The sequence below is a fragment of the Stegodyphus dumicola genome, chromosome 3, assembly GCF_044657685.1.
Source record: "Stegodyphus dumicola isolate Sdum_Otavi_A_Nest chromosome 3, ASM4465768v1".
Lineage (NCBI taxonomy): Eukaryota > Metazoa > Arthropoda > Arachnida > Araneae > Eresidae > Stegodyphus > Stegodyphus dumicola.
Window position 1 is genome coordinate 8546961 of NC_140770.1, and position 17861 is coordinate 8564821.

General features: G+C 30.4%; 1 protein-coding gene across 4 annotated transcripts in view; it reads right to left on the bottom strand.

Moving 5' to 3' along the window:
* Positions 1-1053: 1053 nt before the first annotated feature.
* Positions 1054-17861, bottom strand: part of Uba3 (Ubiquitin-like activating enzyme 3) — a 43905-nt gene continuing 27097 nt past the window's right edge. For 3 of the 4 annotated variants that reach the window (XM_035361543.2, XM_035361545.2, XM_085812542.1), the window contains 4 exons: positions 16170-16251; positions 13134-13234; positions 6789-6907; positions 1054-1231 (listed from right to left, as the gene is read on the bottom strand). In XM_035361543.2, the coding sequence (XP_035217434.1) occupies positions 1131-1231; positions 6789-6907; positions 13134-13234; positions 16170-16251 (403 nt within the window). In that variant the 3' untranslated portion in view covers positions 1054-1130. Of the gene's footprint in view, positions 1232-6762; positions 6908-13133; positions 13235-16169; positions 16252-17861 lie in introns of all 4 variants that reach the window. The other variant, XM_035361546.2, reaches the window with a different exon arrangement.

The window sequence follows — 17861 nt, forward strand, 5'->3', positions numbered from 1 at the left end:
TTCAAAAACGCTAATTTTCAAGCTGTGAATTGCATCTGCGCGCTCAGTGTCATCATGACTACGTCATCACTTCTCACTTTCTGCTTCAGGGAGAAAAGTTCTATGAGCTAGCCCTTCTCTTCTAAGTCCTGCTATGTATGGTCTTTTAGGGTTACTATGTGGAGTTCTGTTAGGTTTTACATTGCCTTCAGATATATTTCCGTTTCTTCTCTTTTTATTTTGAAAAGCCTCACCTCCAGTCTATTATGGCGGGAAAGCGCTATTTATCAGAGGAAGAATACCCTCGCATGGTTAATGAACCATTTACTAATGCAAATGAGAGTGATGGTTCATTTTCTAAAGAGTTAGAAAGTGGCACTTCTCCACACATCGAGATTTACCACACTCAAACTTCATTATAAATTTTGTTAGTTTTTACTGTAAATAGTCTTTATTGTGTTGTTTTATTAATTTTAAACTTTATTGATGGATTTTATCAATTAAAAACTTTGGGATAATTTGAATAGCACTTCCGAAAATTATTTTACAAGGTAAGCAATTATTTTAGTATAGTTTCATGTAAAATAAAGGGAAAATGTTATTAAGTGCTAATTTTAACATATATAAGAGCTCAAGTAATAATATAAAATGATACCAAAAATTACAATGCTAGAAGTGAAACTTTCTTTATCAGATTTTTTTTATAAAATTAGGCTTAGCGATGCAAAATCTCCGTCCTGTACGGTGACAGCCTTCGATTCCCTTCCGTCCTGCACGAGCGTCTTAAACAAAGGTGCACCTTCGCAAAAGGGTTGATTAAGACATCATTCTTATGCAGGAAATTAAATTTAAATACAAGATAACTTCTCTTGACAAACTACCTTTCAAAGAGGCCAGTTTTTGTGAGGCACATCGAGAATTTTGCTGTACACTAAACTGATAACAGTTATGTGTTTACTAATTTAAAATAAACTAAACTTACAAAATCAGGAAATATTTTTAAACAGTAAATTTTAAATATTTAGTACTGTATTGGTATGTTAGTTAGCTATAAAATAATGCTTCAGAGGAAAATAATCACACAGAAAAGATTTATTTGATAGCAAAATTAATAAAAATACAGTATCTATATTACACAGTCTCATCCACAGTTAACTTTCCATGCTGGAGATGAGATTTAGCTTGAAAATAAGAGACGAGGGCGTAGTAGAATCGGCGACTACAATCTGCTGGCCATCGACGATACCCAAATCTAAAAAAATGGAATTAATAAAAATTACACATATGCAACACATTTAAGATTAAGCAGAAATGGTAATTTCACAACAGGTGATCAAACACCCGTCTGGTGACCTACTGCCCGTGAACCACGATCGAAACCAAAGAAACTGATAACGTTACCATATTGAAGCACACAAAAAGCAACACTTCATAAGTAAATTAAATTCAAAGAAATTACACACACTTACATTACCAAATTACTATATTAAATTAGACAACATCACAAGATGAATGCAGTCATATGATCTTGAAAAGGACCTGTTTCATATTTCCTGCACCATTTGGCTACAGGGTGCTGTTTGTGCTCCGATAGTCAGTGGCAGATAAGATGCTAATCGTGTAAGATGTGGAAGGCAAGTTAGCCTAATAATATATCTTTGATTGTTTAATTATTAGAATATTTTTTTATTAAATTTTATTATGTTATTTTGAGAAATATTCTTGCACCATTAGCCACAGTGAATCATCAGATACAATATCGTATCCCTCAGTGGTAATTACTGCATTTTAAACACAATTCAAGCGATCTTATTTGGCTACCTTATTGTTATAAACTGGACTTATTTCACATTTGTTATTAGTCATCATTTTATGACTATGATTTTATATTCGAAAAGCTAAACAGAAAAAATGTGTGTTCACTGGCCGTAATCAGCTGATCAGTGCTAATGTTTCTGGAGTGTTAAGTGTTGTGGTACTTTTTTTTACATATTCGTTACACTATTTGGGATGTAAACTGGTGAAGATATCCTGACTGTTACTGCTTTTAAAAAAGGTTCCAAATTTTGGGTTACTTTTTTTATCTCTTCTGGCATGTTTACCCAGAAAGTTCATTATTAACATAAACTCAAATCAGAAAATATCAAAATGCTTAATTTAATTATTCTTTATTTTGAAACTAAGGATGGCAACAATTTGTGAAGCAATTTAAAATGTAATGAAGATTTAAGTTTATTTTGAAAAGCAGGCAAGATAGTTATTTTTATATATTTAAAATTGCAAATTTTACGATTCCAATCATACAATCAGTGGGATGCTATGAGCCTTGTCATTATGATCTAATTTTACAATTTGCATTCCGAAAACGTTTTCCATGACAGTTTTACGATATTATGACACGAATGAGCTTTAAGGCAAGAGTTACCTACTTCAGGTGGTATTTATTGTTACTTTAGTTATTATTTCCAGCACTAACAGTGTCATCGGCATTTTGGCTAACATGATTCAGAAGAGCGAAGAGAAAAATGGCAAAGGAAAAAGAATGGGGAAAGAGAAAATGTGTGTGGTATGGATGCACTCAGCTGACTAGTGTTTACATTTACAAGTAAGGATTTTGAAAATGGGAGTACAAAAAGCAATCCAAGAGATCATTCAGAGGTAAAAAAAAAAAAAAAAAATTCTTTCCATGTACTTGATAAGTTAACATCAACTTCTAGTAGCCAAAATAGCTTAGTTTTTTCCATGTGCATGATGAATTAACATCAATACTAACACACCAAAAAAATTATTTAAGACAAATCATTGGGGGCTGAAACCAATGATTAAACATTGGCTAGAACACAGCATGGAGGTAGGAAGTAAGATGGAGTCGCCCTAAACTAGTTTCTCCCGTACCCTGCTCTGAAGCACCGGCGATCCCTACGTGGTGACCAAAACATTGGGTCATTTACTATTGAGTTCAATGGGATTTGACGCGTTCGGATGTAAATATTTTGTAATTACGTCGTAAATATACATATAAATGTATATATTTTCTTTTTCTACAACACTTCAGAGTCCTAAGTATGTGAAAACAACATATTTTTAAACAACATTTCATTCTGAACGGAATTAAATGCTACACTTTTCACAGGACAGTTTTCTCAGTATGGTTTAATTTGAATGAAATATTTTCACAAGTTTTCGTTAATTACATTAGAAAAAAAAATTAAGGTAATTCGATTTTATTCGGTTAACGTACAAAAATTAAGATCAAAGTTTATTGTATTATTAATATGAAAATTATGCATTATTTCTTTTCTATTTATAGAGCTTCTTCCTAAAATACTTTCTTAAATATGACATGATTTTTTGGCTTCTGAGGCATCTTTTAAATCGAAAAATGTAAGTCAATGTTCTATTTGGTTCATTTTAAATTAGAGAATTATTAGGAATTAGCGAAATACTTGAAATAGTACTTGACTTTCTCTGAACATTTCTGAAAGGGAATAAAATAAGTTTTTTTTTTTTAAGTATTATTTAAAACTTGTAACTGAGTTATTATAAAATGCAAGGGGAATAATTCTTTTAATTATATTTATCAGATTTTTTTTTACCCTTCATTTCAACAATACATAATCCAAAACTCTTTATTACGTTCTTAAGTGTGCATCTCATAGTATTTGCTTTACAATACCTTTTAACAGATTGCTTTCCAATACGAACAAATCTTGCTTAAATAGTTTTATAATGTATTTGTCAACAGGATTTCAATTTATGTTTACAATTCAATATTAAGGTTATTATATATTTAGATAACATTTATAATTATTATAAATTAGATACATTTAATCATTAGATTTCTTCACAGTACTTTCACAGTTGTTTATAAGTGAATAAATTCTTCATTTCAAATACATTTATAAATAATTAAATGAATATTTATGTATTTTGTCAAAGGCAGATACATGGTTTTTGCAATAATATGCAACAATAATATATGGATGTGAAAAAAAATTGTTTTATTTAAAACATTTTGGCGTTTGGAAAATAAAATAAAAGTTGCGAATACTCTATCAAGGGTATCGAAAGACGTATACAATTTTAAATGTACCGTAAGGTATTTTTTATTCTTTAAGCATAACATTTTTCTTAAAATCTATATTTTTGTAGTTCAACAGCTTAGAATTTTATAAAACAAATTCATAATCAAAATCGCTGTTGTTAGTTATCGAAACATAACCAAGATGTGATTTGTGCATAAATGTCACTAAACTATATAAATTGCTATTATCCATCACACTATGAATGTTTCTTTCATGCGAAATTTTCGATTTGTACAGAACTGTCGTGTGTCGAAATATTATCAGAATCCTGTCAAGCGAGCTTCTGAATGTAAACAAAGAACACCCCATTTGGTGACCCAAGCTTCAAAGCAGTGCTTCACTTCTAGTGTGGATTGGCCCCTCCTTCCTTTCCTACCTCCATGGAACACAGGTAATGTTAGTCAGTCATTTTAATTTAAAGCATTATTTCCAATTTGTTAGAGAATCGGGAGGCTTACTAGTCAGATATAAAACTACATTGACATAGCCACCCCTATGTCTCTCAGTATGGCCAAAAATTTGTCCCCACTGTCAACAGATCATCGCCACCATTCGGCAAGCCGATGGGTCAGTATCATGGATATTACACCTCTCCAATTCTGTACAATTATTTGTTTAAGATGATCCCATAGCTATTCTGTTGTCAAAGTGTTGACACCCTAGCATGACCAACAAATTTTGTCTGATGATTCACAGAAACAGAAACATGAACATCTTCACACGAACAAAGTCTGTGCAAGATTGGTATTCCATCATCTTTCAGAAATTCATAAGCAGCAATTTCTGAATTCAGTTTATCATTATTTTGTATTGTATACAGTATTTAACATTATTTTCAGAGAAGTTACAATTCAGTTTCTGGATAACTTTTGTTCTAAACTGCTTGTATTCCCTCCCCTTATTATCCCTTTTTAATTTAGTTCTCTTCCACAAATCTGGAGAACTTGAACTACCAATTAATTTTAACTTTAATAACATCTGTGCTGAAGTCACTAAAAGTTTGGTTTACATATCATCTGGGTATTTTTGGTATAATTAAGATTGTGGTTCTTTCATAAATTTCTGCAGTGTTCTTGCAAAGGTGACCTACCAGGCCATATCTATGTCAGGTGACCATAAAACATAATTCATACTCATAACCAATGACAAATGCAGATAGATGATATAGATATGGCCTGGTAGGTCACCTTTGCAAGAACACTGCAGAAATTTATGAAAGAACCACAATCTTAATTATACCAAAAATACCCAGATGATATGTAAACCAAACTTTTAGTGACTTCAGCACAGATGTTATTAAAGTTAAAATTAATTGGTAGTTCAAGTTCTCCAGATTTTTGGAAGAGAACTAAATTAAAAAGGGATAATAAGGGGAGGGAATACAAGCAGTTTAGAACAAAAGTTATCCAGAAACTGAATTGTAACTTCTCTGAAAATAATGTTAAATACAGTATACAATACAAAATAATGATAAACTGAATTCAGAAATTGCTGCTTATGAATTTCTGAAAGATGATGGAATACCAATCTTGCACAGACTTTGTTCGTGTGAAGATGTTCATGTTTCTGTTTCTGAATTGGCAAGAGAAGTCAAGATAACCATCTTGCAGAGAATTTATCCCTCTGAAGATCACAGAATATGGAAAGCTGTTGTTTCAGATAAATTCAGGCTTGCTGCTATCTCCTTGATTTTTAATCATGTGTCACACTATATATTCTCCTGGACATGAGGGATATTTTTTCTGAAGCCAACACTCCAAGGATCAACATTAAAAAAAATTACTTCAATGGATTCTCAGGCCATATGAAATTGTTTTACCAGTTCTTTCACTGCTTAACAGGATGGAGACAAATCGACATACATGTAATTTGAGGGCTGTTTTATTTCTTTAACATTAAGGGTTTTTTTTCAGACCAAAAATTAATTCCAGAACGATGCTCAATTTTCAACATTTTAAAACTAACACATCACTTCGTTCAGTAAACAGTCAGAGACGAATGCAAGCTATTTCTCCAATGAAACATCCAAATTTAAGCATTTAATAATACAACTACATCTGCAAGAGCATTTTTTTTTTCCTGTTGTGAAAATGAAACCAATTTTTTTTATATATATATATATATATATATATATATATTGTGAGATTGAAAACTTTTTGATCTATCCAGTTAGACTGGTTTGGTTTATTTGGTCATGGTAAAACATGTAACGGCTATCTGCCTAAGGAAAGAAATGCCTTTGTAGAGGATTTTTTGTGGAAAACTGACTCATATCCATATTTCACATAGGAAAACCATGAAAATGACCATGCAGCTAGCCCTTTTTGCCTGGAATTGAACCCAAATCAAACTAACAGTGTTTAGCAACTTTATAGCTCAGGTGCTGGTGGGTCAGTGGTTAAGTTAGATTAGCTTAATTGATTAAGGCACAACAACTTGAGAACAATCTGCTTATGTGGAAGAATGTCTTTATGGAGGACATTTCAAGAGAAACTGGCTCATAACCACAATTCACAAGGGAAAAACTCCCAAGCAGCCAGCTCATTCACGGAGATTCCAATGCCGGTCGACCTACAAGTGTTCGGCGACATTACCACTCGGCTATTGATGCTAGCTACCTGTAGATGTAGATGGCAATGCATTAGGAAAATAATGTTAAACTTTTCACATAAATCAAGTAGAATAATTAAACAATTACATTAGGAAAAAATAAATAAGTAAAACCTTTCAGAGTTTTCTTCAAATTTGGCTTAGTAGCCTCTTCAATGGAAGCAACTGACTGCATGTAAAGGGTTTTATTTTTTCCGTCAATAGAAGTGGTTATACCAGGAGATTTCATTTGACTGCGGGGAGAGAAAAAAAAAAACAAAGTCAAAATCAGGAAACTTGATTACAATAAAAATTTAAATAGCATCACTTTTAAATGAACATATGTCCTTTTTACGAAATTCCTTTTATGAATTCTTTTTTGTGAAAATACCTTGCAGTGAGAGAAGATAAAGAATCTTCTTACTGCCACCTATTGCATGCATATAGTGCAAGAGGTGTGTATGAACTTTGTAAGAAAATCAAACATTGTCTTGATGTTAGTTTCAATACAAAAGAAATCTATATTTTGAGGAAAATGATGAATCACCTTTGTGAAAAGCAAAATTTCTTCTACTAATCAATGCAAAAAGTAGATTCCAAAACTAATAAATTACACAAATCAGTCTCTTTTGCTCTCAATATTAAATTACACAAATCAAACTTCTTTCAATAAAAATTATAATGAAGTTTTAATAATGATAATTATGAATAATAAAATTATAATAATGATAGTAATGAAATGATAATTTTGTTCCAAGGGAGATTATAATTCTTTTTTATCAAAAGAATCTGGGCTTTATATACACTTCTGCATGTGGAAATTAAGTACTTTTAAGGACCATATCAATGAAAAACATTAAGGACCTATCAAGCAAATAGCAAATGAACAAGCTCAAATAATTATCTACAGCCAAACTTTACATTTGTGATATTACTTTTGTAACTTGTAAGAATAAAATAAGTCTGAAAATAGGATGTATTATTGTTAAACATAATCTAATATTTAACTTAATTATAAAACAAATTCAAGAATAAAGTTAACTTCATAAATCTTTTTAAGCATTAAAGTATAAAATTTCTTGAAACATTTACATATTACCCTTATTTTCTCACAAAAGAAGATTAGTGGCTTTATATTAAATTTTACTAACAGTTACCTTTATATTGATTCTTTCTTTCATGCCTCATTTCATCATATATTTGCTCATTCCATAGGTATATATAAATTTTATGTCAAGTGGTGTAAGTTAAATAGTGAAATAAAATACTAATCAGCATGACTGAACAGAAGTTTGGCTGTAGTCCCTGTAGCTGCTTGCTTAGAGACAAAGAGCCACTTATCAGAACAGATGTAAACGGATGATGTTGCTATGGTTGGTAAGTGTTGATAGATAGTTGCACTTTGTCAGACCCAGTTAAACCCATAGCTTAGAGTGTAGCTGAGTTAATATGCAGTATGTAATATAACGTTACTGCATATAATATAAAGTTACTACATGCCGCTGAAACATCAGAGATAGTAGGTTATTTTATATCATTTTAAGTCTCAATAGCTGTAAGAAATAAAGTTTTATGTTAAATTTTATATTTTGTGTTGTATCTTGCATCCACAATAAGACTTAACTTGAGAAAATAACTCACCTTAACATGTAGAGATAATTTCTAAGGGTGAGCAGTTAATTACAAATAATTAAATTATGTAGTTAGATACTCTTAGCCATAATAGATTTATATGATTATAATTACATTTTCTTTTTTAATTTCTGAAAAGTATCCATTAAAAAAGCTTTAAGAACATTTTGCAATTAATGATATTGATTCTAAAATTATGTTACTATAACTATACATTAAAAGCTACAACCTATTTATGTTTGTTAGCAACAACAAACGACAAACTATTTATGTGTCTTTTTAATTTAAAAATTTTCTATATATTTTGGAAAATTTACATCAATTTTCTTCTCTTTAGCATCTAAGTTTATTCATTTCAATAAACAAATCAATGTTGCCACTAATCTCTGTTTCATCACATAATTTGTTAAAGTTTCAACAATGTACCTTTGAAGAACATTTTTTTCTTTCTTCATAAAATCTTTTATTTTTTGGGGAGGGTGATGAATTTCCTCTTTATTTTAGAATTTTCAGATTTAATTACACATTTTTATTATTCTAAAGAATTACTTTTACTTAAAACATATAGAAAAAACTCTAATTTTATTTCTTTAATAATGTGAGTATTCAGAATAAATATGAAATGATACATGGTCAAGATCGGCACTAGAGTTAGTGTGGCAGAATTTTTAGAATTCAGTGAACCATTGACCCACAAAATTTAGGGATGGCAATTTTTTTTTTAATTTAGGGCAGGCACTGAGGTACGTATGGTGCACTGAGACATATATGATGACTGTTTTAATAAATTGTCATTTTGCAGTTACTTTGCTTTCTGTAATTCATTCAATGCTTGTGTCTAGTGGAAAGATGACAAAATAAAGGAAAAATTAACATGTTTAAGAGAAAGGCTTCTGGGATTAAAAGGGCAAAATTCAAATAATTTTGTTTCCACTATTCTATTCTACCACAGATTCTCCGAAAGATGAGAAATTCATCATAAATTTCCCATAAAACAAGTCCATTATGTGTTAATACCATGAAGATACTTTGCATTTTAACCTTCCGAAATGCAAGGTCTAAAATCCAAAAGAAAAATTATCCCTACATTTCTGTCAGGGCAAAATGCCAGAAGACTTTTGAAAAACAAAAATTCAGAAACAAAAACTGTAAAGTGAATTTTCAAGAGAAAACTGATACACATTTAAATATTCTGAAACAAAATTCTTTTTATGAAAAACATATAAAAGAAAAAAAAATTAGATTAATTTTTAAACAATCCCAGTAGTATATATATATATATATATATATATTTTAAGAAGTATATTGCAAATTGTGTTTTGCAGCATTTATTATCTTGTTTATTTTTCAGATCAAAATACTCCAAAGTCATTGAAACGAAAAGTAATGTCACTTTAAAACATAGCAGGAGAAAATAAAAATGTTTCATTGTAATGCTATCAATGCAATATAATTTTTGGTACTTTCTTATTACAACGGCCTCCAAGATTGAATCACTAATCAACCAAGATATCTCGCCATGCATTCTTATACCTCGCTACATGTTACATCTCAGTTAATTAGCCATTAAATTTTGAGGTCTACTATAACGAGGAAGTGCCTATAATTTTAACATATCATAATTTTTATAATATTTGTATTATGTTTGTAAGAAAAATCATCAAAATTTCACAAATCTCCGAATAAAAATTTTTGTATACAAACTGACCTTGAATTTGCTGAAATGTGATAATTCAACAAATTTAGAGTTGCATAATAAAAGAAATCCATTACCATAACAGAAAACATTGTTTTTAATGTAATATTTTATGAATTCTTCATCCTCAAAAAAGAAATTATTTTGAAATGTTTATGTTTCAAATGAGGCAGGGCCTCATATGCCTAATACTTGAGTATCCACAATTTATATTATGAAGTAATCAAGAATTCAAATCTTAACCCATCAAATACATATTTGCCAACTCATTGCCAAAAAATATTCCTCCAAAATGCTAATTCACACTTAAATGGCAGTTGTGAAAAAACAGACAAAAATGTCAGATGAGTAAAACTGAGGATCCTTAATTTTGGCCAGTTATGGCCAAACTTGGTTATGGACGATGTTAAGGATTTTTAAGGACCAAAAAATCCTAAGGACTTTTAAGCACTTTTTAGAACCATACAAACCCCAGTGAATTTATCCTTGATAAACAACAATTCTTACCCCTTGAAATACTTTAAACAGTTTTAATTTATTTTTGTGAATTGGATTTTTTAAAAAGAAACAGCACAAAAGCTTGAATTTCACAATCTCTATCATAAGAGAATCATCTTATCACATAAGAGATCATAAGAGAATCATCACAATCTCTATCATAAGATAAAGAACTGTATGTATGTATGCCTCATCTTGTGAAAAATCGGCAGAACCTAGAGTAACTAGTTTAGAATGCACAGTCTTCCACCTAAATATGGGCACCTCAAGGTTTGAATGGTCAAGGTCGAACTTCAAATATGTTTTTATTTATTTCAATGCTTTGTACAAATTTAATGACTTTATTTTGATTAACAAACTCAGAGGTTTAAAAGCGAGCAGTGGCAACAGAGACCAAAATAAAACATTTTTATCTCCACAGCACCAGACTGTTGACATTCAGCATAATGTAAGACATTTATCTTTCACATATATTTAAAAAAACTTGGCTATTTAAAAGGTTTGTGTTGTTAAAATAAAATAGTTTTATCTTCGATTATTATTGGTTAATAAGCTAAGCTATTTAAAAGCAATACATGCAGTTCTTAAGATTATGTTTTTTTCTTTTAATCTAATTGATTTAAATCAAAATGTGTTTAAATTATCATATGTCTAATTAGGAATATTTAATATTTTAAGAAATTACACTAGCTGAAACTTATTAAAATATTTACATATATTTTTCTTTTTTTAAAATTACTTAATTTAGCCACACAAGTGACCAGGTTGTGAAATAAATAAGTATTGCAAACTTTTTGTATAATTCACACTGTGCATTCTGAAAATGGTTTGAAAACAAAAACATTTATGGCATGGTGATTCTTTTAAAAAAGTTGCCAAGATCGCCAATTTGCTGCCGATAAATAACTCTTACCAAATAAAATGATGACTTATTTCACCATATTTTTTCTTCTGTAAAAAGTCCCCAAATTGTACCAAGATGGTTGCGTTAACATACAAGTACCAAATAGACTTTTAAAAAAAATTACTCATTGTAAATAAGATTTACACAGAACTATGAAAGAAAGATAACTCACTAAAAGCTGTCCTACATGCTACAAGAATACAATTAGATGCAAGATTCTTTGATAGCATAAACAATGCAGGATACCTTTGCATCTGCCAAAATATTTTGAAAGGTATCACATTCTGGAAAACTATTAGCTACACTTAATTAAAAATTTTCTCGATTCTGTTTGGTCATTTCAGTATTCTACAGTGATTTACAAAATATATGAACCATAACATGAACTATATTAAATATATTTTTTCCTAAGTTTACATGTTTATGTGCAAAATTTAAAAAATCTGCAAATTATGTCTATTTTTTACAAAAAAGTATTGAACCAAACATACTAATTATGCTACTGAAGAATTATGAAAATATTCAGAGTTGAATATGTAAGTATAGATATGCATAACTGTGGAGGAAGCATAAGCACATATGTTTGACAAAGCCTCCCCGACTCCTATGAGCTGTATACAGAAAACTTAGAGCCGTATGTTTGACTTTTCAGAGGCACAGCCAATCTTGAGTTCCTCTTGGTTTGGTTTAGTTTATGTGATTATGGGAAAGCACTCAAGAGATATCTGTATAAGGAAAGAGATGCCTTCATGGAGGACTTTCTGTGGGAAAATGGCTCGTATACAGAATGCACATGGGGCGAATAATGAAATGCCTATGCATCCAGCCCATTCACAGAGATTCAAACCTCAGACTGCAGTACCAGTGTTCAGCGACTTTACCGCTCGACCACTGGTGGGTCCCTGGGTTCCTATTAATAGGCAACAACACTTATCCACACTGAGTTCAGCTAATCAATGATTACCTGGAAAGTGAGGATACTCGCCACATGGATTGGCCAGCCAAATCTCCAGACCTGAATAATATAAAGCATGTATGAGAATGCAGCTTCATCTTGCCATACCTCTTCGAGAACAAGCTGGAAATTGCCTTGCTGCAGAAGTGGGATTGACTGCCAAAGAAACTCCTCAACTATATCCTGTCTAGTATGCCATCACACTGTGCAGCCTGTCCAGAAGTGAAAGGGGACCATACCCCATATCAGACTCATTTTCATTTCAATACCATAATGTGCATTTTGGACATCCCTGCACTATGAGCTTTACTGATAACCATGCATAAGTAAAATGGTATACATATTCATTATTTCATTAAGATCTATCCATTAGTTTTTCAGATATTCGATATAATGTGAAAATTCTCTTAATTTTCCACACGAGTGTATGCAAATTTCACTGAAAAAACCCAAATGCCTATTATTCTCAAAATAGAGGGTGCTTAAAACATACAAAGACAGTGAAATTGCAAGAGTTTGTATTTTTGTTCTAAGTGCACAAACATGTGAAAATCTGATAATCCTTAACCCTAGCCAATGAGTGCATAATTCATGGCCAGAATTAGGGGCATGGTGTTATTAATATTTTTAATTCAGCTATGAATTATTATTTAATTATTCTATTAAAGTAATTTTATAACTATTAACTGAAATAACTACAAGCAGATATAATATTTTTAAGGAATACTGATAATGTAAACAAAGTGAATGAAAACCCCAGAATATAAGCAGAAATAAATAACTTTAAAAACTTACTAATTTGCATTCTCCATAAGAAAGTCAAGCACTACTTGTAATTTATCTGTCTCAGAAAAAGTTAAGGTGTGGACTTTCTGACTGCAAGCCAAACAATCCTCCTTCAAAATTAAAATTGAAATCAGATACTTACGAAATATTTCATACATGATTTTAAAAAACTCTCATTAGAAATGTATAAAGCCTTTTATATTATGAAAGAACATTTCTTTTTAGCTTTGTTCTTTACATCACATGAATTGGTCAGCGTAGCTAAAATTTAATTTTTTTAATTGTGCTTTATGATGTATTTTAAAGCATCTATTTAAAGCTATCAATTAAAGCATCCCTTTAAAGCTATCTATTAAAGCAATCTTTTAAAGCTATCCATTTTAATTCATATATTATAATTTGTTATTACACATTCGATTCCTTAAAACTCGACTATCTGGAAAGCTCAGAAAATGCCAAATACCAGATATGTGATTCACATTAGAAAAGCCAAAGTAGAGGTCAAAATTTCCATTATGAAATTATAAAACAATCACCTTATTTATCATGAACTTGAATATCAAAAACGTACACTCAAAATTACAATTTTTAAAAAAATGCATTTTAGTTTCATAAAAACTAATGTATTTTATAATCAAATTATAAAATCCCACTGACATTCCCATCAAATTATAAAATACCACTGAACTTGAAAGCTAGTGGAGATGTCGCCAATCATTCCAGCAGATGTTTCAATGAACATATGGCTCTTTGTTTAGTTAGATAACAGATAATAAAGACATACAAATTATGAATATAGCCCATAAAAATGAAACCTCTTATAATAATTTTTCATGTTACATTGCCATTGTTTTCAAAGTCATGTATCATTTTTGCTCAGATTCAATAACTTTGAAAACATTCCACTTCATGCACTCCTAAATATTTATTATTTTTCAAAATGCAAGGAAGAAGCAGAACTTGTATCCTTCTTTTCAAAAATTAAACCAACTTATTGAGGTAAGTTGGTTTAATTGAATTAACTGAATTTATGTTAAATCAAAACATACTTCTTATGGCTGTGTTGCGATGCCATTATTAGTGCTAAATCGCATTGTTTGACCCCAATACATATCTGCTAATATCATTAGAAGCTCTATAATAATCTCTTGGTTATTAAACTTTTCTGGGGATTTTTTTTAATCCTAAAATATTCTGGTTATTTGAATGCTGGATAGTGGGCTTTATTTAAGTATTACAGCACTTTAATAAATACATTTAATATAAACATTGCAAAATAAAATTAATAACACAAAATAAAAGCAAAAAATTAGGAATGGTATTTATGTATTAGTCCGAAATGAGGTGGATCTGTTTTTGAACTCGCGGTCACCAAGTTTCTGGGCCGAGGCTTTGAAAAACTATCAAAACATTCACAGAAAATCGTAGATTTGTGTGGTGACTGCTACCTACACTAAAGGTACTGCTTTCATGTTTTTTCCCTAACATTATTAAGAACGTTTTTTGTAGGAAAACTTTCATTTCAACCAGATGTTAGCTGTCTGGCACATACTTTAGGCCAGTGTTTCTCAACTGGATTTACTCCAAGGACAGGTAAAACATTTTGGTACGTTCTTGAGGACCAGTAAGTTTAATAATTCGACCCATTGGCACAATTTTTGGACAGATAGCCGGACATTTCACAGACCAGCAGTTGAGAAACACTGCTTTAGGCAACTCTTATGCTTGCCTGATCTGCCATTTTGGTTTTTACCCAAGGTTTTGTATTCAGAATTCACTACTGGTGGAGCACGTAAGCTCTATCCTCAGACAATGCTAAGCTGCCCTGCCAGTGGAGTAAGCAGGTGCTATCCCTCAAAATTAGGGCTAAGGAAAAGTTAGGAAGGCCCAATGATAACTAATATATACATATTATAACCTGCAAAATACTGGGTAAGTAAATCCCATAAACATAAATTTTAAAATCCATTCTAAGGCACAAAATATCCCAACTTGTCTATAAAAAACCTTTGGAATACAACAGAATACATTCAGAAATGGTGCTATAGTATGTAAAAACAAAAAAATGATTTTGCGCACCACTGCCAAAAGAATATGTCATATCCTTACGTACTATCACAACCACTTCAGTCACTAAATTTTCAGAATATACCAAAATCTGGCACCAATGTGAATAATCATTCTTCAGGTAACCATGTTGAGAACAATCCTTCAGTCAAACACCATTATCATTTTCATATGCATTCTCTTTGTTGTATTTGAAGTTTCGATGGTTTTACAGACAAATCATGAACTGTTTTTCTTAAACTAATTTTTAAATATGTGCGCGTTGAATTTGCGAGCTACGAAAGAAATTGCAGTAAGAGTTTTTCACGAAAATAGTACTTTGCTGTAAAACTGCTAAAGGGCTACTACTACACAATGCTGATGTCACATGCAACTTGTTGTTGCACAATTCTCTGATGTTTTTAAAAAAAAAAAAAAAAAAACAGATAGCTCCGTACATGGGGAGAACAACAATGCGAAAAATTTTGCAGACAGATCTTGTGAAAAATGCATGGATTTTATTTCTATTTAATGTATCATATAATGTTTATTTAGTAATTAAAATTTTTACTTTAAATTACTCAGTGTTTTTTCATTTGATATATTGATAATGTTTGTCAACTTATGAGAAATATCAATAGCTCTGAAATCTTTAAAAAAAGTCAAGAAACCTGCCCATTTGTACCCAATAATAAGCTTGCCTTATCATCAGAAAAAAAAGAAAATCCCCAAATTGCACCAAGGTGGTGGTGTTAATATGTAAGTACCGAATAATGGTTACAGAGTTAGGCACATTCTGAAAATTTGGTGACAAAGTGAATGCATTAACATATGTATCATTTGGAAGTACTTTTGGACATTGCCAAAAGGATCTTCAATTACAATTTCAAGCATTTTACTTAATAATTCAGCTTTTAAAATTAAACAGAATACAAATTTTTTAAAAAGAATAAGTAACTTACATTCAGTTAAATATTTATACCATGAAAATTTGTTTACCTTTTTCTCAGCTTCAAATGTATATGTGTAAATGCCATCGAGGTCATTAAATACCATGTAATTATTTAAAGATGTATATGCACTGAAAGTAAAGGAACACAGATACAGTTTGATATTAATTTAATTCCACTTTGTTAGTTAAAGTTACTGAACTTATTAAAAGATAAGAAAAGAGAAACAGAAATGCTTACAAAAAATTACATATAAAAAGCTTAGCATTCATTATTTTCTAAACTTATCTTCAGTTATGCAAACTAAAATAACATTTCCTTCTGATCTGGTATAATAAAATTTTCAAAAGAATTTGAAAAAAACAGCAGGCTCTGTTTCTTCAAATATTGATTCAGAACAACACTTTAGGTCAAAAAGCATAAAAAAATAAGGAAAGTGTCAGTTTAAGCTCTCTCCCCCATTCCCTGGGGAAAAAACTGACAGAATTTAAATTAAATGACAATTAAGCAGGGAAAAATTCCTTATAAAAAAGGACTTGGATTGTTTTAGTAGCTAGAACAATTTATGAGTTTTTATAGTAAAGTATTTCACTCATCTATCCAAAAAAAAAAAAAAGAGTGAAAAAATTAATACTTAATTTCATCAAAATATTCCTTCTCAAGACTGAGACTCACGACGGCAATATAATTTTAGTATAATAATTAAATTTATAAATTCCCGCCCCACATTAAAAAGATATTTACAGTATTTAATATTTATAGTTTTTAAAAAAATATTTATAGTTTTTTTAGAGTCTTAATGGGATAATAAAAACATTAATAATTAATTCTAATAAAATATTCATTACACTTAAAGGATTAGAAAACTTTAAAGCAATTCAGTACATAAATATTATCACATCAACCTTGAAAGTTGGCTATATTCGAACCATGAAAGTCAATGGAGATTCGGCGAAGTTGCACCAGTCATTCCTGCAAAATTTTGAAGAAACTGGTGACTCCTTATTTAATAAATGATCAGTATTCAAGCTACTTCTTTTTTGTGCTTTGTAAAAAGGTTTTTGTAAATTTCTATTTTATTACGCCCTCCGATTTTGCTGGATGCTCTATTTAGAATGCTATGAGTACAAACACTCCATAGGTAATTTGTTTTAATCTCAATGCACAGTTTTAGGATCCCTTATGGATCTGTAGAATCTCATAACTTCGAAAATAATCCTCAACTTACTATTGTATAGAAAGCTGATTCAAAATTTTAAACATTTCTTTCAAAATGCAAGAAAAAAAAGCAATAACAGTTAATTTGTATAATTGTATATAAAAATTGGAGTTATATCAGAGGAAGACACAAATGTGATGAGTGTACCATTACATAAAATTTATCCATAATTTGCATTAAACCACACTGCATGGCGACAGTTTCACGACTGATGGGCTAATATGTGAGTATCATCAATTTACTCATTAATTATAATTTCGAGTACCAATACAAGAAGTTATATTTTCATTTGTACACTGGTTATCATTAATTAAGGAAAAATTACAAAAATGAAGATTATTCAAAAAGTTGCATATAGAATTTAATGAAATTGACCCACAATATACAGCATATAGTAAGGTATAAAACAGCATGAAAAAATTACCAAATAATTATGGTGTTATAGAAATTAGCATATGTATAAAATGAACAAATCGGATTCGTCATTTAGGTTTAAATAATATGCAGTTATATTTAGGTTAA